This window comes from Gymnogyps californianus, chromosome 4, assembly GCF_018139145.2.
Source record: "Gymnogyps californianus isolate 813 chromosome 4, ASM1813914v2, whole genome shotgun sequence".
NCBI lineage: Eukaryota > Metazoa > Chordata > Aves > Accipitriformes > Cathartidae > Gymnogyps > Gymnogyps californianus.
Genome location: NC_059474.1, coordinates 10,902,612 through 10,930,368, shown reverse-complemented (window position 1 = coordinate 10,930,368; position 27,757 = coordinate 10,902,612). Strand labels below are relative to the sequence as shown.

Sequence of the window (27,757 nt, the reverse complement as noted above, 5' to 3'; positions counted from 1 at the left end):
TAAAAAATTGTTCATAAAAATGTACAAATTAGGTAAGATGAGAAAATTGATAAAGGCTAGACAGATAATATCAAATAAATACACTTTCGAAGTCATTAGTAGAGGATTAGATTATACTTGACAGAAAGATGCAAAAAGGCAAACAGAAGTTAGATGTGTGAAATTACATCAGGTGTGGGACACTGATAAAATATCATTGAAATTATAGGGAATGGATGAAAGACAACAAATAACTAAAAGAATCAGATGTGATTAGATAAAAAAATGAGTCTGAGATAATAACAAAAATAAAACCAGTCTTTTGTTATCAAGTGCTTTTTCCAGTCTATAAAATTGTTGTCTTCATTTCCATTTCAATATATCATATTCTAGTATTTCTGCAACTCTGAGGCCTCCTGCTGCAATCCTCTGTAAGGCAGAGACTTCATTAACTTACAGTGGCTACCACTAAGGCAACTCAGTAGAAAGAACAGTATCAGAGACTTAAAAACTATCCTTTTTAATTCTACAAGACTCAGACAAAACATGCTTTTGTCTGTAGGAGAAACTTTTTAAATTATTATGGCATAATGTACAAATGTAAATGCATAGTTTTCAAATGCAAAGTATAATACATATCTCAACCTACCATATGATTACACCAAAGAAGAAAAGGGGTAAGTGACCTCACTCAAATGATATGCTTTTGTTATGCCTGCTATGCTATTCAGAGGATAACTAACAAAGCGAGTATCTAAATCCTGCATATCTCATAATATTACTCATAAATATAAGTTAAACATCTTTCTAATGTAGATTCTTTTATCTGTGACCCAAGAGCTGAGTGCTGAAGTATGTGATGCATGGTTGTTAGTTCAAACAACCTCACCACTACAACACCCACAGTAAACGGATATGTACCACTTGTATATCACACATCATGAACTACATGTCCAGGGCTATTTTAACTCTGGTAGCGATCTGGCTGCTGTCAGATGACATTCATTTTTGATGTTCTGCTTCCAAATATCTTGGGTAGGGTTCAATGATAGATGTTAGGAGAGCCCACTAGTTTGATATGCTGGATCATTATTCGTAGATTAGCTCTGTTGCCCTAAACAGCTAAACAGAGCCGAAGCCTTGGCATTTATTTCTGTGTGTGCAAATAATCATCATAGTACATAATCCTTTTTACAAGCAAAATGGGATTTTTTTTTTCCCCTCTGTGTATATTTGGTATATCTTTGTCTTTTTCTCCCCCTTTTTTTTTCTTTTCAAGTTTCATTTTATTTCATTTAAAGTTTCCTTCACTTTAAATTTCATGAAATATATGATTTACCAGATCAGTTCTCATTTTAAAAAATTACCAGACACAAATACTGTCCCATATAAAGAGCAGTATGCCTACCTTTCTCTATACACTCAAATCACTTTCCATGGACTACATACCCAATCCTGCTCTGCTGCTGCTAACGGGAGTTTTACTGTTTGGACACAAGATCAGCCCCAAAGTCCAGATCTTCCAGCATAAGCTCCACAGCAAGGAGCAAACATACTGTACTGCACAATTTCCTATTTTTGGAAGAAGTTTTGCCAGATTCATAGTGACAAAAGGCATCACAATTGCTTTGTAAGCTCATCTCCGTGGTGTAAAAAGGAGCCAGGAGCTTGCGAGTCAGATGGATAGAAAAGAAAGAAGGAAAATATTGTCTTAAGATGAATCCCTCCCATTACTGGCTCTAAAAGTAGGAACTGATAGATAGCTGTTGCATATAAAGCATGTATTTTCAAAGAACCAAAACATTTTTGTTTCATATTTTTCCTCCTTAAAAGGAGGAAACCACACTTCCAAGAAAAAGTAGATCAGCTTCTGTAGATTGTAATGCTGAGCTGGGCTCCATCATCACTGGCAAGAGGAATGAAATGCCATTTGCCTGATAACTGTCAGCATTTCAGACACACCTCATCAGTCACAGCTTATGTAATTCCCTTTGTGTATCTTTAGAAATAAAGCTTTTCTTTCAGCTCATCTAAGTTTCGCAGCTTTTTATAGATCCATTATTCTGCACCTAGTAAGAGTAAGAGTTCTCAGTACAGAAAAGACATGGACCTGTTGGAGTGGGTCCAGAGGAGGGCCACAAAAATGATCAGAGGGATGGAACACCTCTCCTATGAGAAAGGCTGAGAGAGTTGGGGTTGTTCAGCCTGGAGAAGAGAAGGCTCCAGGGAGACCTTATTGCGGCCTTTCAGTACTTAAAGGGGGCTTACAAGAAAGATGGGGACAGAGTTTTTAGCAAGGCCTGTAGCGATAAGACAAGGGGTAATGGTTTTAAACTAAAAAAGAGTAGATTCAGACTAGATATAAGGAAGAAATTTTTTACGATGAGGGCGGTGAAACACTGGAACAGGTTGCCCAGAGAGGTGGTAGATGCCCCATCCCTGGAAACATTCAAGGTCGGGTTGGATGGGGCTCTGAGCAACCTGATCTAGTTGAAGATGTCCCTGCTCCGTACGGGGGGGGTGGACTAGATGACCTTTAAAGGCCCCTTCCAATCCAAACTATTCTATGATTCTATGATTTTTAGGTGTCATTTGCTTTAGTCTAAGCACATGTATGAAGTTTTTCCCCAATCTGGGTCCTCAGACTGGAAGAAGAAAGGGTTAACATAAATGAGAGGCTCCCAGATTCTTCTTGTTATGAAAGAGGAATTCATACTCAACAGTAATAGAAGCAACTATTTGCGCTGTGAGATTTTTATTCAGTACATACCAAAAGCGCACTCATAAACAGAGAGGATGGATTGCAACATTGGTCAGCTGCTTAATTTTCACGGAGAATATGATCTAGATTTTTTTCTCCTCTCCCTTCCTTTATTTTAAAGCTATTGTGCAGTATCAAGGCCATGCAAAACATCCAGTTTTTCAAGAGAAAACCATCAAAATCATGACTCAAAATCCAGAGGATGGTCCTTGAAAAGCAGAAACTGTGAAGCAGACTTCTCTAACAATGAACAAACACTCTCGTGCCTGCTGTATATAGCTGGTGGCCTTTCATCACAATCCCTCTGACTACTTCAGGTAGTTTGTACGTAGAGGGAGGCAGCAGATTACAGTTACATTACATAGTTTATGACAATAGTACCTTGAACTGTCAGCAACTTCACAAAGGAGCAAAGGACTCAATGAGAAATCCAGAATGAAGATTTTGAAATCAGCATCACAAAAACAGAAAAGTGTCAATTGCTTTTAGAAACTGGAAAAGAAAAAGTCTTGAACGTGTTCGAAGATCTGCAAAGCTCAGATATTTCAGCAAAAAGAAACCAGTCCCTAATGAAAGTGACAGTTAAGGTACTTTCATCGTGAGGATTGAAGACTATGACTTATTCTTGGAGCAAATCACCAGAAAACTTTAAAGCTGGAATGCTTAGGCTGCCACAGGGAAAAAAAAAAGTTCCCAGGAAAGGTCAATAAATACTGACATATGGAGCAACCTTTAAAGGTCATCTGCTTTGATGGGCTGTTTCACAATGCCCAGCAGTTGATCAGGTTCTGAACAAAAGATGCAAAATCATTAAACTCTACGATCCTTCATAACGACTCCAAATGAAACAGAAACTCTTATCCATGCTTCAGGTGCAGGGCTCCAATTTCAGCCACAAACTTCTGATTACTCAGCTTCATCTGTTGCAAGCCAACTGTCAGCTTACAGAAAGATTGCTGAAGTCAGTTCAGAAACATCTCAGTTTGCTCAGCCAAGCCCAAACATCAGCTATTTTCTGAAGCTGGCGATTTCAGTGGCACTGGCAAGCCGTGCTCTGTCACATTAAAATACGCCTCCTAAAACCTGTGGGATAATCACAGCTCAACTCATCTACAAGTTACAGGTGTTGTTTAAACAACAAGAGAGGAGAAAGAATAAAAAGTATTGTTTAGTTCTAGTCCACATTTGTGTACCCATCTTCCGTCTCTCGTATTTTTACAGAGGAACTCTGCAGTTGTGATTTTGATATGCTTCTGTCGAGAGGGGCCTTCTGCTTCTTGCTGTGGGCTTCCCAGCTGCCCACAGCCACGAGCCGTTTGTCACCCAATCCAGAATACGACCGTTGGCATCAGAATATGACCATTAGCTCCAAAAATGACACGCCTTGCCTTTAGCATACTCTGAACCTGTCTACTCAAGGGAGAGAAAGAAAAGCTGGGCTGAGTCCTCTGCCACAGCTACCCCAAAAGCCAGTACCTGGATCCAGCTGCCCAGCCTCCACCCTGAGACAACAGCCATCTCCGGCTGCCAGCTAGCAGCAACAGCCCTGAAATTCAGATGGTAGGAGTCTTGGTTGCAATGCTGAAGGGTCAAATTTCAGGCTCTGCTACTGATAATATATGGGCACGGGGAAGCTGACACAGCAACAAGGCACATGATTTGCTTGTCTTTTGCTTTTCAAAAACAGACCCAGAATTACTACATACCGAAGAGTCACACTAGAAGTGTGCTGAACAACTGGACTGTAATGCAATTACATGGTCACATGTCATTTTTTCCACGGGACAGCTGCCTCATTCACTGCATGAGAGGGACACGTGTGGGTAAAATGAAGACGGCATGAGCAACTGTAAATCTGTCAATTCCTTAACAGTGAGGGGCTTAACTTTTCAACCTAAATAACATCCTTTTAACATCACATAAATATCTCATTATGTACAAAAGTATTCAGACAGAATTCTAGACGAAACAGCTAGGCAATACCATCCAATGCATATGAAATACCTGGTGTAAACACACTAGTGATGTTTCTGTCTGTTTCCAGGCACTACTACAAGTCAAGTTTTCATACTTGCTAGACAAAAAACAAAGTCAAGAGCACGTACAGCTGGCCCACAGCAATAACATTCACTCCAAGTAGACAGCAAAGTCTGAAGGCACACAACACCAAACCATCATAAACTGTCCTAACACCAGTATCAGCTATACAGCTTGTGGTTACAGAGAAATGCCCAAAACCACAACTACTTAAGAAACATAATAAAATAAAGACACTCAGCTACCTCCCTCAAACATAGATTTTGGTTTTGTCTTACAATTTTTTAAACTAATTTCATAAGGTTTGAGTTTCTCATGGTTCTTCAAAAAATTGGTATGATGGTTCCAGATCAAGCAAAATTACTAAATACTTCTGTGAATTTGAGAGTCTGTCCTACTTAACCACAGGTAAAAATCAGAAGCACTGGTTTCTATACAGGTAGAAGCACTTCATTATTTCATGGAGGTTTTGTAAGGACAGATACAGTGACAAGCTGCAGAGAGAGATACTGCAGTAGCAAACCCTCTAGGTAGATCGGTATAAGCAACTCAAATGAAAAGGTGGACACTAATGATTATGAATATTGCTGAACAGATGGTCGCATCCAAGCTTCCTGACAGACCTCACAGCACAAAGACACTGGAGCATGAACACATTTCACTCCTAGTTCATGATACAGGAGGACTTTCATAGCAGGAGCCAGGACTAGGCTGAGAAATTCAGCCAGCCAGAAGAAATGGCTAAGCCAGACATAGCAAATTGCCTCTGAGACAAATTTTAATTCAATGTATTTCATAAACATGGCCAGAATTGGTGCAGGAGTTAGAAGGCAGGAACTAAAAACAATTCTTCACGAAAAATAAAAACACCATATGCAAATGTCATAGGGTATATACATCAAACTTGACAACTGGGGCACAGCATCTCCTGATTTCAGAGCACAGAACCCTGAACAAATACACCAGTGAATTGATGCAACATACATAATAAAATGTATTAACATCAGTCTTCACTGCCTCATCTTTCATCAGATGTATCTCATAACAATCATTCTGCCATTCAGGACATGAAAGACTCCTTACACAATTGCCATTAAAATAAACCATCAAATACACCCAGCTCAGAAATGATAACTTCTCCAACTGTGAGGTCTAAGATCTAAGGCAGATACCCCTGATATAATCTAAAGTTCAGCATATCATATATTCTTAGGGCCAAAATAAAGACGGCCAATTCCCCCAGGTAATAAGAATCAGCTACACTGTTCCCCCTAACTCCTCAGTTGAGCTGTCATGATTTACAGTAGCAGAAGATCTGTTCTGGAATTTTATGAAAAGGAACAATTTTTAATTAAAGTGTAAGACACCGAGCAGATTTTCTGATTCAAGATAGTGTTGTCAACTTTTTAGAGATGTTTTCATAGCAACATTACATTCCCTTTTCCTCTTTTCAGAGTCTCGTTCAGCTAGGCTCCTGCTAGTTAAACCACCTCTCCTAAGGTACATACAGAAACTCCAGCTGTAATGCTGAAGCAAAAGAGTTCAAGCACACATTTGTCCTGACTGTTGAAGGTTCAGCAGTGCACCCACAGCATTGCTTTAACCAGTCACATTTTCACAGGTGAACACGAACGCTGTTATTCAGCATGCAGCTGAATAATAGTGTATACAGTAGCTTTAGCCATGCAAAAAGACAGGATGTGTTTCTCTTTTAGAAGTGGTAAGGCCTTTATAAATAGATAGATGAACAATAAAAATCAACATTAACAGCTTATATATTTGTATTCTTATAGAAAGACAGTAAAATTGCAGGCATCTGTGCCTACAGCTGTATTTTAACATGAAAAGAAGATTATTTTAAATGGAATTCAGTTCTGATAACTGGGGGGAAAACATCTTTCCTATTTACACCAAAAAATCTTTTTCTTTCTCTTTTTTTTTTTTAAATAGAGACTTGCACTTCTAAAGTCCTGTCAAGTGCAATGGAAACAAAGTAACGTACACAAAGTCAAAGAGGCTTCAATTCCATGTATTCTGGTTTATATTCCATATATTCCAGTTTCCAACAGGGGGTAGCATTACACTACTACAAGAACATTTGATATTTAAAATACACTCAGTTTCCCCACATTTGCTAGTCTGAGCTTCCTTGTACAATAGATCTGTTAATTCCCACTCGTTCTGCACCAAGTGAAAACCACTCAAGGCAGAGACTCAAGCAAAACTACCGTACCACTGAAAATAAGGCTCAGATGGGGCCCAAACAGGTATGAGTAACAGCAGACTTGACTCTACTGTGCAGATAATAAGCAGTGTGGCATTCTCATCTCATTCTTCTTGCTCAGCATGTAAAAGAAACACGAGAGGCAAGGTGCACATAGACTGGATGCAACACCTCACATGATCCATTCCTTTTGTATTTTAAAGTTCACAAGACTAACTGTGCCACCACTGAGCATCTCAGTACTGCAGAAATACCTGTGAAATGAGGAGGGCTTGACAAATGGGAAGTGTTGTTCTACATTTTCTTAGAATAGCACATCCCAGTAGAAACACCAGAGTTCTGCTGCAGTAGCAGCATTAGCCCATTTCAAGATTTTAAAAGTCAATACAAAAGTACCGTTTAGCAGGAAGCTTGGAGAGGCTGAAAATAAATGAAAGGCACAATCATTAACATATACACACATGCACACATGTACTCACAAAGGGATTCAGATAGCCTTGCTCTCTTGATCAGCAAAGGAGCAATTTATGGCAAATTTACACCAGAAGAGACATGTAAGACAAAAGGTCCAATAATCCATTCATTTCTTGACACTGAGCCGTTCCTTTGCTGATGAGGAAAGGGGATGAGCTTCAACCAGTAAGCATAAGAGACATTTTACACTTTTCAATGAAAAATAGCTCTTATGCCACTGTACTGAGAAGTATCCTAACTTACCACAACTGTTCTTGTCAAAGTTTCTGATTAACAGAAAATTAATTCCACCAATTATACAAAAGTGCATAAAGTATCCCTTTTACTCAAGTTTTCTGCTTGCAACAAGATTTAAAATCCAAGTCATCTATTCATGAAGAAAAGGGATTCTTTTTTGCAAATAAAGAGTTTAACTACAACTCTGCAGCTACAGTGACAACAGTAAATAGAAAAGGGCTCAGATGTGAAAATATTTCAAAAGCTGTCAAAGTGAAATCTCAGATGTTATAGACAAATTAAACCTACCTCTACAGATTCTTAGAGATGGAGAAAGTTTATGTTAAGCTATAATTACCATTTTGAAACATTCACCTAGGGACTGCCCTAAGAAAAGTCTTTTCCTTCTTCTACTTCCCCTGAAGAGTGTTGTTCCACAGTGTGAGCTTAGCTTGTGCTTGCACTAAAAATACACTTGGGCCTGTTTTGTAGCCGATGGATCTATGCCAATTTACATTAGACTAGTTATTTGATTCCTTCCTTCCAGCCCATTCCACATAAAGACAGGAAGACAAGAATCCTTGTTAAAACCTGTGCATCCTGCTCTACACAGAGAGAGAACTAACTAGACTGGGCTTAATTATGAGTCTATGAAGAATAAAAATGAAAGCCTTGCAATATGATCTTTGCATTCATTTTCCTTCTCTTTCAACCTCACATTTACAGCTAAGGTTAGTCAACTTCTCCCAGAAAAAAATTATTAACAAGATAATCAATCATCATCATTAGAAAGAAATGGATGGAACTAGAAGGACAAATAAGGGAGAGAAAGCTGAAAATAGTAAAATTAAGACAAGTGTTTTCCTTTATCCCCAGCCCATCACTGAAATTATAGTTTGTCAAAGGTAATGAAACTATAATTAAGCTGCACAGCTTCAAAGGATACAGATATTTAACTATGCATGGGGGCTGCTCACAGGCTTCTCCTATATCGGAGAGCACTGCTATAAATTATTAGGTATAATTATTTCTGTAGTTTTCCAAAGCTTTCTATAGCAGTTATCTCCATAGCACGTGTGTTCTGCTTGACTTTGTGTCTCAAGGAATGAGATGAATTGGCAAACTTCATCTGGAAATGTTTTCCTCGTGCTACAGAGGATTCAAGTATACAGTTACTAGCCCTGATATAGCCCACTTAGCACTTCTCTGTCCATGTAATAAACCAGATCTGGAAAAGGTTTATATTTCCTTAATATTTTCCAGGCTCAAATTTCTTGTACATTCAAAATTGCTTCCAATCAGCATTGAATTAGCAGAGGATACCACAGCATCCAGACTACTGCAGAGGATGTGGCTAGGGGAGAGGGAACACAGCCAGAGTTCATGTCCCACTGATTCCCAGCTGTTGAAACAGTCATTTCAGTTGATTGACAGCTGGCTGCTGCAGTTTATACTGCGAATAGCCCAATATCCTCATGTGACAAGACTTAGGAGCACAAAGTCAACTTTAAAGCCCCTTTTCCATCTACCCTTTGGACTTGTGTGGGATTGAACTGCTTCAGAGAAAGTCTCGAGGACTGCTTTCTTTCATCTACCCTGCTTTAGGAAAGGCAACATGGAAATACATAAAAGATAACACCAAGGAAGATATACAAGCAGAGCCTGTATGCAGTAAAGGCACTCTACTGCAGCCTAGAATCTGTATGTAAGACTCTGGTATTCACTCACCCCATCCTGGCTGTCATTTATCACATGGATCACATTAACAGTCACTTGTTTTGATCTTAACATCCCCATCCCGCCCGAGGAAGCTCAGTCTGACTTTTACACACACACAAAGATTATGTGTTGTTACAGACATACTGATGCATCAAACTTCACTGGAGCTGAAGCAGAGGGGATGGAAAAACAACAGTAGCTCCACGTAACATTTTTCCCCACACTTCTGTCTTACACCCATGGGTTGAATTACCCCCTGAAGCAAGTTAGTTTTTCAAGCAACCCTTCAAGATTCAAAATGTTATTACACTATGAAGGATGGCCAGAATACAAGGAAGTCCTTCCCTCCACAGTGTCATTTAGGAATGGAACAGAGAAGATTGTGTGCAACTGGTAAAAAGTGGGGTAAAGAGCATTTTTTACGCTGTAAAAAAGATTTGCTCAGTTGGTCAGGTGCAGTAACTTAAGGTTTCATTGTGTCACCTTGGTTCTGACCCAGAGTTCCTACACTTTGAGCTGAGTTTAGCCAGCACCAAGGAAACTCAACAGTAAGTATCTACTTACTTAAGATGGGACAATTGACTAGCTGAAATACCTAACTGCAGATCCTCAGACAGCTTGAACTGCTCCAGAAGTTCCCTGTGGTCATTTGCTCTCACAACTCTTACTGGGGAAGTGCTCAGAGTTTTACCTAATCCCTATTCAGGCAAAATGGCTTTTGACCTAAAAAAAAATTAAAGAAAAAAAATCATTGCATCAAAAAAATTTGCAAAATTAGATTTGATGCAATATGCCTCTCCATAAGGATTTAAGAAAAGAATACACGAAGAAAACATAATACAATCATGTTTTTCTTTTCTTCCTCTGTTGTTACAACTTGGCTTGAATTTCAGTCAGATCCTCAAGCATGTTCTTGATATCTTGCTCCTTTCTAAATGCTAAAAAATTGCTCAACCCTCAGGCTAATCCCATGCTTAAAAAGAACTGATTTTCAGCTGCCATGTCCTCAGTTGCAGACTTTCTGAATCCACTGAGTGTAAAGGTTCCTGCATTAACAACTTCTTTCCTGTAACTCTGCAGTTCTTGAAAGACACCATTCTTCAAGCTCAATTTCACACAAAAAAATTCTGGTGAAATAATGTATTCAGTGCCACTGCTCTGTGACCTTTCGTTAAATAGAAAATGGCTTTGAACTATTTGTTGAAGTTATAAAAATTAGTGATAGGCTTCCCAGCATTTAAAAAAAACAAATTGTAGAGCAGCTGCTGCATCCTGGCAGGTTGATTTTCTTCTTTAGTAACTCTTATTAATGAGTTCTTTTTCTGTCCACAGTTCACTTGAAAGGCAAACAACTTTCTGTCTCTCTCACAGCAGCCTGGAAAACATCACATTTAATATAATCTTTAGCACTTGGATAGAATTGTCCACATCCAAAGTACTGTAGAAACACCATCCCATCAGTCCTGACAATAACCTTGGGAAGTAAACATTATCCAGATACAGATATTATACAACTAGGTAGAGTGAGGTAAGCTGGTCAGAGCCACAATAATAAAACCGTAACACAAAATTCCTAGAGCAGTCCAAATCTCAAGCTTCTTACCAATCTTGCACACCCTGGGATTCCCCTCCTATTTAAAGTGAGACAGTGCCCAAAACACCATCATCTGCACTTTGCCATTACAAATTCCTGCCAGGAGTCTGCAGTAGACAACTAGCTTTATAAAACAGCATGCAAGTTTGTAAAATGCATCCAACACTAAGCCAGGCAGGGCAAGAACACCAAAGTTTACTATGGATTCTTTCTGTATTTCCTGAGGTCCAGAGCAATCAACCCTACTCTTCTACTATGGGACAGGGACTGAAATCTGTCTCTCTTAGATATCAAAGATCCATCTTATTTCTTTTAACTCACAGGCAGGCCGATTCTCTTATGAAGCAAATGTTTTAATTACACTGATTTCCGTGGCCCTGCTTTTAAGAGTGTCAGAGGAAAGCCTGCTGAAGTCTGCAACAAGGCTTCTGCTGACCTCAGTGGGACATTTTCGTCAGGACTGTACAATTGCATGACAGGCAAATTTCGCAGTCCCATCTACTATGTGGACTTTCAAAGAATTCCCTTTCTTTTCTTCTCTAGACAAGTTCCCTAGCATTTCAGCAGAAGCATTCATAACTATGCATAATAAAGCAATACATAAAATCACAAGGCAACTTCAAAACAGTCCGTCCTGAAAACTGTTTGGTAGGCATTTCTATACCAGAATGGCTTACACACATTTTCTAACTCTTCTGCCTATGGGAAGTATTCATTCTGTTCTGAACATATAAATATTCTTCAGTGATTCATTCCTCATATTGGTTTCAGTGTATTTTTTTGTGGAGCAGGTAATAAACAATTTTCTATTCAGTGGATTTGTTGCCACACTTGCCATTTTCTGGCCAACAAATGCCAAAATCGCATTACCCATATGAAGATGTTGTTACCATATTATTAAACTTTACAAAGCCAATATTAGGAAAAAATATTTACTCCGTATGAACAAAGTAATACAACTTGGTATAGGGCTGCACAATCATATTAGAAACAGTAAGAATTGGCCTACATCACAACCTCTACGTGACTGATACCTTAAGGGTCTAATCTGATTAAAAGTTCATATAGGATATTATCAGCCAGACTGAAAGTATTTCCATAGGTATCTTGAAGTAATAAGTATACTGGGAATCTTGAATTACCAAAACTAATTCCACTCATATGTCTCGTCATGGGTTGTGGACAAGTTTAAGCACAGTTTGTGTAATTTTGTTGGAACACATTTCATTCTTCTAATTTGCATACTTCCAGTTTTAAGTGGCTCTGTCAAAAAGGGTTGGTAGGAAATGTGGCACCCCTGCTGAGCATCTATTTTCAATCCTCTCATCTACTCACAGTGAGCTGCTGTCAGCCCTCCCAACATCCCATCCAAATGATTGCTATCCTACTGACACTTGCCACTTCCTTCTGAGCCACACAATTACTTTGAAATCAGTGACTGTTAATCAAAACAGAGTATTTTCTGCATAGCTTTCCTTAATCCATGATCTTAAAAATATAATGTTGTAGACATTACAAACATTTTGCAGAAATGCAAGTCAAGGAATTAAGGGGTTTTTAAAGTAACTTTGTTTATGATCTTGCAGAAGGAGATGAACCACATGGGAATCAAACCTAGGAATCTTAATCCAGGGCTGCCACTGGAGTTACTTGCTTCCCTCTGAGTTCAGCTCAATGTAATCCATGCTTTCCTAATCTCTTTTTGTGGTTTCTTCCTCTGCAGGTGAATTCTACTTTCTCTCTTTTAGAAAATGAAGATAGAAAGTGTCTTCTAACACTTTAGAGGATTCTGTAGAATTTTTCCAGAAAGAAATGGATTTCTAGTTAGAAAAAAAGACAGAAAGACAGAAAAAAAGCCTTCCATTTTCCCATTTTGGCCATGTTCCAAGTGCTCTGATGAGTCTTTTTACAACTGGATCAAAAACAAAAACCCCACAAACGCTATGTTCCAAAGGGAGTAATTTTTTCCAGCTTTTATTGTCAGACAACTCCTCCTTCAAAACATTTCTTTCTCTCTCTTCAGAAAAGCTATTGCTCCCAATAGGGGAGGAAGTAGTAGCCATCAGTTGTAGGAATAATAAAAGCTATTATCCAGCTTGATTGTATTTAGGGGAGGAAGTAGATTTTCCCATTTGTTCATTCTGATGGGTATAAAAGGTCAATACCATGGATTATCAATATCTTCACTGGCTCTCTGACAGAAAAGCAATCCAGCAGCACTTCTATTTAGTACAGAAGAATGAATTCTGCTGAGCTATGTTGTCTACATTCCCTCATGTAGGAAAGATGCCCTCTTCTCTTATTATTAATATCAGTTCACTTACCAGTGCTTCTGTGGCAGGCACTTCCTTTCCCATTACAGACCATAGGCTATCTGTTCCACTTAGTGCCTGATCCCAAGAAGTGCTGAGAGCTTAATTCTTATTATTCTGTATTCAGATAAGAACCTTTATTCTTAGCACAAATGCTGTGGGGATTCTTTCATGATCGGTGGAAAGTATCTTCAGTATTATTTTTTAGATAAGAGGTAAGGCAGCCTCCTACAGGGCCAAAAGCAAGTCCGATCTGCACAGTTCTGGTAGGGTTGGCATGTCTTGTATTTTACTGTGACATCTCAAATCCAAAGTCATACCCATTAAGTGAGCTCCTCCAAGCAAAGCTTTGGAAGAGCCAGGTCACTTATATGAGCCTTTACCAGCAACAGCAAAGTAAAAGGAAGCTGGGTCTCTTCTTGATTACTTGGGAGTAAAGCCTATTGCCAAGAAGCATTATAATATTGTAAAAAATAACAGCGGTAAAATGAGAAGAAAAAAAAAATCTTCCTTCCCCTGTGAACTGCTGATAAGCAACATCTCAACACAGTGCATAAGCAGACCCAACAGCACCTTAGTAAGAGAATGGGAGTTAACTCTGTGATAGACTTAGGGTCCTGGCCAAAACTACAAAAAGGAAAACAAAACAAATCAAGCTCTAAGCCTGACGCTACACGCACCTCTTCTGTGCCCCTGTCTTCTGCCAGTTTCAACTGGAGAACATACTTTTGCTCCAATCTTTGATTTGCACAGTGCTGTGTGCTTTTGTCAGCACAACCAGCTCCAGAAATGACTGCATTTCATTGTCAAGGACAGCAATGATGATGGATTTCTTCTATTTCAGAAAGACGTTGTGGGGAAATTGGTGTTTTTAAAGATGCCTTTGAATCTGTGAAAAGCCCCAAAAATACCACTACTTTATTGTAAAAATTTTAGAGCCTTTTACAATAACTGTAATGTAAGTAAAATGCCAGATTGCCAAATCACTGTCCAGTGCAGTCACCTCATTTAGTGGTAATACATGTTATGGAAGATGCACGTCACTGCAGATTAATGTATCACAGTCAGGACTTAAAGAAAAACAATTGGAATTAAATGTTAAAAGAAGAGAGCACAAATGCAAGTTTTCTAAGTCATGCCAAAAGCCAATAATACCCAGAATCAATGGTCATCAAAGCATACGAGAGCCTCACAAACACACTGTCACTCAGGTCAATAATACTGATGACTGACTTCCAGATTCCTCTGAGGTGCAAACTGTTCCTGTTATAGTTTTGACAGCCTGTGCGTTGCCTAACTGCCCAGAGCTCTGAGATTAGAGCAGAAATACAAGTAGAAACAATGCTGTACAAGATGACAAATGCATCCTTCTCAACTGAGAATTTAGACAGCCTGTAGCTTTTTTGAAGGTGGGAGGAAGCATAAAATGTTACAGCATCACACATCAATACTGTAAAAAAAAAAAATCTTTGAAAAGAGATGTAAAAGGTATGTAATTACAAATAATCATGTTCCTATACTTTCAGAGAAAGCAGGGAAATAAACACACTACAAGATAAACACATAAGGTGTTCAGTCTCATGGGGAAAGAGGTAATGGCTCGAATAGAAAAAAATAGCTACATTAAAGTTGTATATAACAATATATTGTGATTTCTTTAGTATCTATTTTAATACTACAGTAGAAAAGTACCTGATTAAAAGCCAAAAAAAATGAAAACATTCTCAGTTACATGGAAGTGGCAATGTAGTCTGCAGCCACTATTTCTTGAATCTCATTACACAAGTTTACACCTTACAGGCCTTCTCTTTTACCACTTTCACTTTTCTTTTACCACTACAATGACAGGAGACACACCAGCTAAATCCAGGGCTAAGGGTTTTGTACAGGATTTGGAAGACGAAGGCTATATTCCCAACCCAGTTACAGGCTGCTCATGACGTTGGTTAAATCAGTCCAGGCAAGACCACAAAACAGACCGCAGTGCAAGATGTTCTTTAGAGTTCAAGCCCCTTCTCTGCCTGAGGACACATCAGCCTTGCTTCTCTCTAGGCCTAGTCTCTCCCTGGTCTACAATGCACAATCAAAACACAAATATTCATAGTAGCTCTGGATCTACCCAGAGACTCTGCACTCACAAAAGGCTGCATGTGATTAACAAGCCCGGCATGGCTATGGTGCTGCATGATTAAATCTACTGAGTAAAGTGCCTGCTCAGGGATCACAGTACAGACATGCACATGCCTTCCCTTACAGTTCTAATGCAAAATAAAGCAGTTTCTACAGAACAGACTAAAAGAGGTAAATTTCCTATCAGCTAATCAAAGCAACTCCCCACTTAAACTGAGATCCACATCCCCCCAAGGCAGGTACCAGATCACTGGTTCCCTATTGTGTAGGGAAGGGTTCTTGGTCACTCAGCACTGTAGATCCTGCTACCTGACAAAACCCCTAAACTCTTTTGTGCATCGTGACCACAGCATTCCCCTATTTTCACTTACTACAGATATGCTGGGAGATTCAAAGTTTGAGGCATACAGTTACTGTGGTAGCAGGACCTATACAAATACCTCACAGAAGATTTGGGTAGACTGGCTCCAAATTTGGGACCATTGTCTCCCAGGAGGTTTTGGTAATTTTAAATGAGCAACTAAAGTAGGTGGATGAATACCAATACAGGATTGATGATAACAGACACACACAAACTAACACTTTCTTTTCTCCTCTATCATGGCAAGTTAACTACCAAAGCAGTAATCAAGACTATATTTCTACATACATAAGAACTCCCACTGGCATAAATATGAGTTTAGGGTGAGCTAGACATACATAAAAGTCATTCCTACTAATAGGCACATTTCGAGCTGTCAACAGTGATTTGAGTATAACACTAAGTAGTGTGAAGAGACAGCCATAATCATTCCATATTAATTCAACTTGCAAGAAGATGAAGGTCAGGGACAAAAAGCAAAGCAAAACTAAAACCAGTACTTGTCAGATGGAAAAGGACAAAAACAGTTGGAAAATAATTTTATTTTTCAGACTTCTAAGAAAATTTACAAACAATGGTGGTGTAAAAAAAAGACACCCTATAAAAAAGGTTGACATCATTTCTCAAACTATAGCATCAAATGAAGTTACAGAGCAACAAGCGTACAGTGAAGTTCTATTCATCAAATTAGTATTAGCTAAGTAGTTGAAAATGTAATAAGTAAAGTCTAATAATAAATCTCTACAGCTTACTCAGAAATCCCATAACAATCCAACATTCTGAGCTTAAAATATACTTACAATACACAAAGAATTCATCTCTGCAATCATCTATAGCACTGAAATCACCTAGGCAAAAATTACATAGCAAAGGCATACCTTGTGAAGTTTGTAGAGAAGGACATCTTGAGCACACTACAATAACATACAACAGAAAGCAAAACACCCTGCATGCTTGCTTATTAATCCCCAATGTCTAATATGAAATACAATATAGAAATAATAGAAGAAATATTTAGTGATTTTCTTCATGCTGGTTCTATTCTTCATCCAGAGTGAAACAGAAAGGCTTCCTTGCCCTATTTTCTGTTTGAACCTTGGCACTTTCCCAGGGTATGTTCTCCCTATGTTCATCATCATCCTTGTCATTAGTGGAGCAGGTAGTTCTTAACCAAGTCAATCCCAATCATGAACGCCACCATGCCTTCTACATATGCATGTCTTCATCCTGCAACCTGTCTCCAACTCTTCACATGCTGAACTCCAACACACACAGACAACATGCCCAAATCTAACCTCAATTTGCCAAAGTTTACATACAGGGCAGAAAACAAACCAATGCTTACATCCTTTATTACTGCTGTAAACTTTCTTCTACTCGGGTCACTCACTCACTTTAAATAGCAGGCATTTAAAAACCATCAACACAATTTAATTAACAGCTTAACTTGAAATTGCAAAGAAACTCCAAACACTGGCACACTAAAGCCTTTTGAACATGAATTTGAATAAACGTGAAAACCTGGAGTCTTCATTAATCCATAAATCAACTCCTCCTGGCCCTAACTGCATCTTAAACATATTCTGTTCAGAGCACAAGGAATAAGAACTATTTTTTAGTTACAGCGTATGGATTTGTGCTTTCACTGTATTCATCATGAGAAAAGCCAAAGATGGTCCATTAAATACTGCTAAAATAACTCATCTTGACAGTTCAGGACAATGTATCAAAAGGTTATTTTTTCTTTCAAAAGTAAAAACAAACCCATGAATCATTCCATTTAATGAGACTTCTTTCCTGACTGCTTACAAATGGGTAGGAAAAAAAAGATAAGAAGCAGGTGTGCATATCTCATGCTAAAACAAGAGTTAGTAAGAGGGTTGCACCTGTGTTTCTCTCACTAAATTTGTTTAAATATTGACAATTCCTGAAATTCTTGCCAACTGATATTATTAGGGCAACTAGAAACACCATGAAACCTGACAGCACTTTGCAATAAAAGATGTGGGTGTGTATGTTGTTGGGGTTAACAGGCAGTTAAAAAGTGACATAATTTAGCCTTTAATGGCTTTGAAGCTATACAATGGAATACTCACTTTCAGCTTCCTGTCTGCCACAGATATCCAGGGAAAACTTTGATAAATTCAGATCTAAACTGACAATTCAGATCACCCAGAAACATTTAGACCATGTGAGCTAACTGTACCTTAACTAATTCTTTCCTCGCTGCCTCTAACAAAGCCATCTTGGAGCTTTCTGATCCCCGAGCAGAGCCCTTCTAGGAATCAGTCTTGTGCATTTTTCCCAACTTCTCTCTAACTACAGGCAGCAGACACAGCAAACCAGCAGCAGATACACTGCTGTGCACCCCACTGCCTGCACTGCAGAAAGAACAGAAGTGGGAGGCTGAATCTCAGGCCCTTGCATCCAGCCAAGCTTTCAGAATTAGGCTACAGGGCTAGTGAGGGCCTTTGGTGCAGATGGCTGGCAAGGACAGTCCTGGAAGAACACTGATCCTCATGATCAGTGTAGACACAACCTTATAAGGCCTCTCATACCAGTGTCTCCCTGTCTCTTAAATGCTGCAAGTACATGACAAAGTAACATCCAAGGTGCTGTTACAGAGGCTATACAAGCGCCTCAGGCAGACAGCATTTTCTAGTTTTCAGACATGTGAAGGCAGTCAATGATGCAAATGCATGAAACACCTCATGAGAAGAAAATAATCCGTCAAGTTTATAAACTTTTAATTTTTCTTTCATAATTTACTATACACTCAAGCCCTTTTCATAGCAGTGACTTATGTAATCTCACATGCTCAATTAAAATGTACACATTTCAATGGCAGTATTTAATTCCTCAAACAAAAGTCTCTCCTGCTGAATCCCTACTTCACACTTTCCCTAATTTGAGCACTCCCTCTAACCTTCCCAGCCTTTCAACAGCTCAGCAACATAAGCAGCTTTACCTTCTTCTAGTTTAGCAAACACATTCCCAAAAAAAGTCTTCTCCAGAATGGATAAAAACTGATACGTTTTCTTCATGCAATGTACAATTAATGGATAAAGCTTACTACCATAAAAAGCCAAGAATTTAGCAGGGTTCAAAAAGAATTTATGAGAATATCAAAGTCATAGTAACAGATACTGGCAAATGTGTTTAGAAAGGCCTATGAATCTCCATACTTTAGGTTTTAAGTCTTTATGTGACTGGTGATCAAAACTAATTTTTCCTGCAAATACACTGTCCTGGTAGTAGACCACTAATGAGTTTTTGTATACCTCCTCTAAAGTATCTGTCATTGGCCAGTTATAACACTGGATTAGGTGATCTGCTATGGATTGCCATGCTGACTTGACTATCTTCTCTTTCCCCAGTGAGAAGCTTTGCTAATCTGGCTTCTTGTGCAAGACAGGCTCAAACTACAATGACAAAGAAAAGAAAAACATCAATAAAATAAAAATATGCACTGTGGTCACCTTAAGAGCAGCACATACTATTTGACCTCCCTTCTTTCTTCTTTTGAAATACCAGCAGCAAGACCGATCAAAGTCCTTCATGCTAGATTACTACTATATAACAAATTCAGGTCTCTCAGTGCCTGTAAAGCTTCTATCTCTGTCACTGTATGCCACTCACATACACCCAAAGCCAAAATTGGCCAATTTAAAAGTAACAATTGATGGCCTATATTGTTCAGTGTTTTCTTGATCAGGCACAGATTTTGAGGAAACCATGTGCTAAGCCTCTCAACTTGAGCATAAACAACACAAAAGTTATTACCTGTTCAAATTATAAAGGAAACAATAGTACTTACGACCTGCAACTCAAGTCATTTTAAATTAATCATGCTATATTAAGTAAGGCTTGTTAGCATCTGCTCAGTGTTAGGTATTTACCTTTAGTCCACCACAGATTGGACAAGCTGAAAAAAGAGCTCTTGTCATCCCAAGGTGGGGGCTACATGTGTCATAGGGGTCAGCTGAGGCCCCACTAGGTGGTGACAACTCACTACTTTTGGAGTCTGACACCTGTCCTTGTGGTTTTGTGTCTGACCACCTCGAAACAAAATCCACATATGTCTCATCACTTGAGTCCTTGCTGCTTTCTGCGAGTAAGGATGAAGGCCTCCCTCTGTCCTGGCTGTGCTCAGGTACCCTTCGTGCTTCCAAGTGTGGTAGTAGCAGTTTTGGATCACTAGCACCTTGAGGTGACAGGGCCTGGTCCTTGGGTAGCGTGGAATCTGCACTCTTCGGCTGCACATCTTTAGAAGCTGCCTGTAACAAACTCCTGGGTATATCGTAAATATGTCTGAGAGAGCTGGGAACCTGATACTCCGATCCCACACCTCTCTGGGGCTCACTGTGAGGACAAGTACATAAATTCTGATCCGAAGGAAAGTTCAATGGCAAGCTGAGCAATGATCCAAACTCATCACCATGGCAAATGTCCAAGCTCCCAGCATAGGAAGAGAAGCTTCCAGAGTAAGAAGAGTGACTACCAGTAGCTATTCCACTGTCGGAAGAACTCTGACGACCTATTTCCTGTAGCTGTCTGGATCGGAGGGGCTTCGGAGGCAGTTTAGTGGTGCCACGTGCCCCTTCTGGAAGGGTCTTTTCTTCCCCAAGATGAATGCCCCTTGCAGCTGCCAGTCCGTGACTCTCTTGAGAAGTGCTGGCTGAAGACTGTTCAGGCCAAATTGTCAATCTGCTCCCAACACTAACATCTGAGTGGCTGGTATCTGAAGACGAGCTTGAAAGACTTCTATCGTCTCCTAGAAAAGAAAACACATCAACCGATGTTTAAAACACAATCAACAGACTGAAGCATGGCAAGTATGTACAAACAGAAAGGACCCTGAGATTCCATCTGCTTTTTCTAAGGGGAACTTCTGTCAGAAAGCCAGAATTCCTGCAATAATTCCTATCCCCACAGGAAAAATAAAATGCAAATAGTATGTTACCTTGCCATAACCCTACCACATTGTGGAACATAATGCATTCAGGGCTAAATTATTAGAGTTTATGCACCAAGTTCTCCCCTTTTCAACCATATTTTACTTCTGTACAGTTAATTGGTTTTATTTTCGATATTTCTATCTTGTATCACAGGGAACACTCACAAAGTCCCATGCTCAGAATAGCTGAGGATGCTCTGAAGAAAACCTTGTTACTGTAACCCAAAGCCATATAAGACATTTCCATGTTTCTATTTGATCTGAATCAACCAAATGATTATCTTATTTGTACTTTTTTTCTCTTTTTAAATCATATCTGAATGACATCAAAGTGAATGTTAGAGACCACAAAAATAAAATCAAACTTAAGACTGTCCTGTTCTCTCCTCTGAGCTCTCCTACATTGTACTTCTCCATAATATCCATACCAAAATGCAACCATACATCACTGTAACAAACAAAAATGAGAATACTACTATTACAAAAATGTTTACATATCTATATGACAAAAAGATCTTCCATGATTCATTTATGCACATATTGCAAGAATTTTTTTTTCTCACTGATACTTGCAAGAAGGACACTTTTACATGTAACTACCGCTATCCAAGACAGAATATGGAAGAAAAAGATTAAACATTGGCATGAAAGGGCATAAGGACAAAACACAAACATCACACAAACACATACACAAAAACAAACAAACAAAAACACACTTTCTTGTAGCAGCACACACAGTCCACAATGTTATTTTATTCCTTCTTAATAAAACCAATGTGAAAATGAAGGCTGACAGAAGGATCATTTTGTAGGTATTAATTTTAATTAATTTTATTAATTTTAAACCTTGGGCAATAAGTTGCCAGGTGGGGTGGTGTCCTGGTTTCGGCTGGGACAGAGTTAATTTTCTTCTTAGTAGCTGGTACAGTGCTGGGTTTTGGATTTAGTGTGAGAATAATGTTGATAACACACTGATGTTTTAGTTGTTGCTAAGTAGCGCTTATCCTAAGTTAAGGACTTTTCAGTTCCCCATGCTCTGCCAGCAAGCAGGTGTGCAAGAAGCTGGGAGGGAGCACAGCCGGGGCAGCTGACCCGAACTAGCCAAAGGGATATTCCATACCATAGAATGGCATGCCCAGTATATAAACTGGGGGGAGTTGGCCGGGAGGGGCAGATCGCTGCTCGGGCATTAGTCGGTGGGTGGTGAGCAATTGCATTGTGCATCACTTGTCTTTTCTTGGGTGTTATTTCTTTTTTTTTGTTATATTCCTTTTTGTTACAATTATATTATTATTATTATTATTATTATTATTATTATTATTGGTGTATTTTATTTTACTTTAAACTGTTCTTATCTCAACCCACAAGTTTCACATTTTTTTTCCCCAATCCTCCTCCCCAACCCCACGGGAGGGGGAAGCGGCTGCGCAGTGCCTAGTTGCTGGCTGGGGTTAAACCACGACAGGTAGAAAGGGGAAGGGTCCACTGCAAATCGTGACCTGAGCTTGTGGTGTTACTAGGCTATTTCTGTTCTCAGTTGTTGAGGGAAAAGTTTAGAACAACTCTCCTGCTCTTCATGGAGTAATTCTTGATATACACTATCACAAAATAGCAGTATTTATCCCATGAAATCTAATTCTTTCTTTTCCCCCAGTGCCCATTGCATGACACTGGCTTGTGATCCCTGCATAAGTGTAACTCCTGAGATTAAATTATACAGCTGTCTAGATGGAAGGCACGAATTACAAAAATATTAGTGTAGTTCTCAGCAACATGCCCAGAAGAAGAAATATACTTGTTAAATAAAAGTTATTCTGCTTACAAAAACATTTTTTTATTTAAAAAATAAGATTGTTGAATTTATTTGAAATCACTTCTCTTAGACAAATGTTTTAGGCACTTTAGAACTCTGGAAGGGAAGCACTCCCACAGTCTCAAAGAAATGCTCTAACTGTGTAGAGCTACACGTTCTCCAAGGCAGTGGCAGAACCTAGATCTCCAGATGCAGGCAAATGTCCTCCCACCAAACCTACAGAGACAGTCTTGTTGTTATAATATTTCCCATAAACACAATTATTTATTTTTCCTATGCAAAACTCAAATAACAGAATATGAAAATCTTACTCTAGGATTCCTCATCCTCTGAGGATTATAACATTCTTAGGAGAATAAGGTCATAAATTCAAGTAATCTCAAGCAGAGAACGTATACGAAGTTGGCCCACATTTTCTAACCAGAGTGACTGTATAAAAAAAACAGGCATGCTTCTCTATCAAGTCTCATTTGTTTTCCATCAATCTAGTCAAGTCTACTAGTTATATGCTAACTAAGAAAAACCTCAGGAAGTCTCAGTGGAATTCAGTCACAAACCACATTACTCAGCAGTCTCAAGACTAAACTAGCCATGGACGTGTATAGAAGCACATAATTAAGCTCCTGAGGATCTTCACAGGGTCATTTTTAGGCTTGTAGGCTTTAGAGTCAAGAGCAGAGCAGATGTTTGGAGGATTTAACTTCTGCTATTAAACAATTCAAATGGCAGTTCAGGGCATAGGCCCTTTTACAAATCCAGCGCTAGACACCAATTCTGCTCTGATACATAAGCGACTCCAGAAGGGACATGCACAGATAGCACCACAAAGAGCAAGAATACTAACACTTACAACCAAAGCACAGGAGTCCTAGGTTTTACTACAAAAATCTGCTGTAAGCCTGATGTGTGAACTATACAAGTCAGTCCATCTCACAGGCTGGAGTGAATCAAGTACTTAAGCAGATATCAAACTTGACGCAGACAGTTCTTTTGAAGTTGCACATGCACAAATTCAGTAGGATTCAGCATACTAAAGGATTTTCTTGTGTTAATAATGTTTGATCCAAAACTCACTCTGCTCAGTTGAAAAACTCCAACCTACGTCAATGGACTTTAGACAATGCTGTTAAAGAACTGCCCGACAAGCAACAGCAGCCAAATCAAATATCTTGACCATTTCTCTGTTATTTTTCTTTTAAGCTCAGCATCTTATAATTATATACATATGCTCATTTCTAAAGCCTGGGAAGAAAGAAAGGAAGGAACACCATTTATTTTTATTTAATTAAAGATATTTCTTACCTCCACTGCCCTGGCGACTTGTATGGGACAGTAAGCTCAAGCGCTTTTCTAATTGCAAAGCTTCATGAGCCAATCTTTCTTCTGAATAGGCTGGATTTGTACTTGGATCTTTAAAAAGAATCAGAAAATAAGTAAATACAAAATAAGAGGCATGGAAAATATGTAAAAAGAAGGAAAGAAAAAAAATACATTCTTATGTTAGATAAGAATGTTAGATATTCTTATGTTCTTACATTTGATCTTCTACTACAGGAAGGGAAAACACTGATTGGAAAATGTATGGGACAATCTGCCTTCAAGCACATCCTGGAGAAATGCTACATAGTAAGTTATAATTTTAAGTGTCAAAGACTTTCAGAGATTATACCCAATGTCTGTAAGAGTTATCACCAGGGACAGAATCCTGAAGAGCACAGCGCTGAAGGCAATAGCTACAGAGATAATTAGCATCCAGCGGGTCTAGAGGAGTTGAAAACTAATATGTGACCTGTAAAATGTGTCCTGACTTCACTGAACTCATTGGGAATTTTATCATCGAGAAAGACCAAATTTTTCATTCTACAAATTTACAAATCTACATCATAAACTCAGAGTCATGGGGATTAAACTATCTGATACCTTCCAATCCAGATCACCTATTTACAAAGACATTGCTTTCAAGTTTGATGTTCAGAAGGTTATTAAGTTCAGAAGTCAGAGATGAAATAAGCAACCTGGTGGCTCTCTGTCTCCATGTTTAATACAAGACAAGTTAGAATGGTAAAAACCACTCCAAAATGTACTATTGGGGATTTTCCCCATACATTTTTGTGAGTTTGCCATTCCAGCTGAAATTACTTCAGTGAAGAGGGCTCATTCTATTCCAATAGAAAGACCAAAAGTTATACAGAATGTGGAAGAACTTTCATCAGTAAAACAGGCCAGTTTCCTCTAAATCATTCTGTTTCCAGCCAGGCACAACAATAAAACCAGATGTTGAAAGTAATCATAACCATTATCCCAAGAGAAATCTTACAGATTTCTTCAAACAGCACTGACAAGTGTGTCATGTTCAGCAGTTGCAAAGCATATGGTCTGCTAACTTGTTCATCATCGGAAGTTTCAGTAGCTCTTATTAATTACATAGGGAAAGTAATTATTGACAGATAAAACAGATTAGCTTCCTCACAACTGCTGCTCTTGTATATCTGATCAACTGGATAGTAGAAGCACACCACAAAAACATGTAATCATTGAATCATTTAATAAGAGGAAAAAAAGAATGAAAAGGGCTACACATTGCTGTGGTTGAGTTAGTAAGATAAAAAACAGTTGAAATGATGAAAGAAAAGTTTCATTTTCATCCCAGGTCTTTCAGTTTTAAAAGACTTGGGTTTGATGTTGTCAACACAGCGGTCAAAGCAAGATCACAATCAGGGGAAGGAGCATTGCCAGGTGAGTTGAAGCTCCATGGGAGTCCCTACATTATTAACTACCTGAGAAACAAGCTGCCACATCTCTCCTCCCTAACCATATTCACTTTCTGATCTGCCCTGGTTAGATCCGAGTGTGTCACAGGAACAGAAGTGACAATGCTGAACTTTCTTTCCCATGTAGAGGGGGTTTCCATCTTTAGCAGTCTGCTATCTGAATAAGATTAGCAGAACAAGCCAGACACACACAGAGTCCTTCTATAACAGCATATGTTGGAAATCAAAGATGTTCTAACAGGGACAAGGCAACAATGCCTGTGACAAACGGGGTCTCTGACCTCTGTGTCTCCCAGTTCAAACAGTGCTTGCTGTCAGTGTCTGACACATTCCAAACTTAACTTTAAGAACAGAAAAGAGGACTGTTTGATATAGATTATTTTGTTAGCTCTCCATTCCTATTTCCCCTGCAATACAACTCATATTAAGCATTGACTAGTTCAAACCTGTGTAACTGCTTACTCAAACGAAACCCCCAATGCTTCCATATGGACCTTCGCCAAAGGAAAATACAAGATTTGGCCACCAGCACCTATGGTGCAACCCAGACAGGTCTATGCAAGGATCTGCTCAGTGGCATACAGCATTACAGGCTGCTGCTTGAATCTATTTTTGAATGTCCTCTGCTCCAGTTACTCTGCTGTATCTAGTTAAATGCCCTTATGTCCAAAAAGGTTCAACAAAGATGTTCTACAAGCACTTTGAGTATAAAGTTGGCATAACAGATCAGCAAATTAGTCAAACCAAGATGCAACAGACACTAACCCTTCCCACAGCAAAGAACTGTCAGTAGGAAAGATCCTTCCACTTTCCTCAGAATACAACTACTTGATAAATACAGATTTTCAGAACATTACTAGGGCACATACACAACTATTAGTTTTTTAGTAACTGATATCCCTCTTACAGACAGCAAAAGATATAATTAAAAAAAAAAAACTGGTCAAACAACTGATCTTGCAAAAATGGCCTATAATGAAATACAAGATGGGGAGGTAGGAGGGAAGTTGAAGCAAATCAGTAAGTTTGCATTTCACATGTTCAGTTGCTTCTAGAAGCCAAATTCCCTATCAGCTACACAGCTACAGAACACAACAGGTTTCACCCGACAACATGAAATCTCTAGGCATGCTGTCTGTCCAACAGGACTGATAATTTTTTGGTTAGACTTCCTCTTAAGGATTGCCTATGTATAAAAGGTGTGTATAAAATTGGGTTCGTAGTTATGTGCTGTGACCTCTCATTGCCGAGTTTTGTGGTAGATTCATTAGAAGAACCCTTTTTCAGCAAGTACTAGGAAATAGCTAGAGAAACAGCTTCAAAACCTGCCAAACATATATAGACTTTAAGTCTTAGGCAGATATTAAAAATAATTCTCCATCAGTCTTACTGAAGTCTTTGTTTTGCCTTTAATCTTCTCTGCTAATAAACAAGTCTTCTATGGAAAACACACACAGAAGCAGCAGATTCTTATACCAGTATTTTTTACAGACTACCAAGCACTAATCAGGAGGTTTTGCTACAAGATCAGACTAAGGACTGAAGTCACTGGCAGCCACCTTTTAGAGACCAGTCCTTATTGGAGGGCATAACCTATGACCTCCTGTCATATGAGTGTAGAAATATGGCCTAAAAAATGGAAAAAAAAAAAAAAAAGTGTTTTTTCAACAGTAAAGTTGGATTTGTTGGCATCATCCTATACCTTGTGCATGCACAATACAAAGCCTCTAAATAACGGTGTAGTAATTTGCCATATTACTAACTCAGGAGGACAGAAGCAGCATGATCGGTACTGAGACAGCTGTCCAAGGAAGTTCAGACAGCTTCTGCCCACACAACATCCTACAGTAGCTCCAACAACTCTAAGAGCAATTAGTACCTTCATTTCCCAAACTCTTAACAAATGTATCTTATAACATGATTTACTCTCATGGAATCTAGGCAGTTAGATTCACTCAAGTCCTTCAATTAAGAAAGTGTTTTATCATTTTCCAAACAAAAATGGATCCTTTGCTATGAAGAAAAATCTTTTGTGTGAGGCAATCATTGAAATCGTCTTAAACGCTGCCTTGGGGCAAAGAGGAAGGATTATATCAAATTTGGCTGGACTAAAAATGCCTCTGATGGAGATTTTATTTTTATATTACGTTGGTGGATATTCGTTAAAGCCACATCAGCTGCTCATCGTGGGAGATTTTGAATACTTTGGTAACATATGAATAAAGTGTTACAGTAATTCAAAGCTCCAGGGTTGTTCAGTAAGCACCTGTCAGGAAAAAATGTATTGTATCAAGTTACGTCAGCAGCTACCTAAGATATGCTTGATTATATGCACCTTTAAAATGCAACATTGGTTAATTACTTCATTAAACAAAGTTAGATAAGTTAGGCTGAACATCTCTCCTTTCT

General features: G+C 38.8%; 1 protein-coding gene across 1 annotated transcript in view; it reads right to left on the bottom strand.

Moving 5' to 3' along the window:
- DOK7 (docking protein 7) overlaps positions 1-27,757 on the bottom strand; it is a 69,121-nt gene that overhangs the window by 18,981 nt on the left and 22,383 nt on the right. Inside the window, exons 6-7 of the mRNA XM_050896562.1 lie at positions 23,880-23,987; positions 19,707-20,581 (exon numbers count right to left, since the gene is read on the bottom strand). Of these exons, the coding sequence (XP_050752519.1) occupies positions 19,707-20,581; positions 23,880-23,987 (983 nt within the window). The remainder of the gene's footprint in view (positions 1-19,706; positions 20,582-23,879; positions 23,988-27,757) is intronic.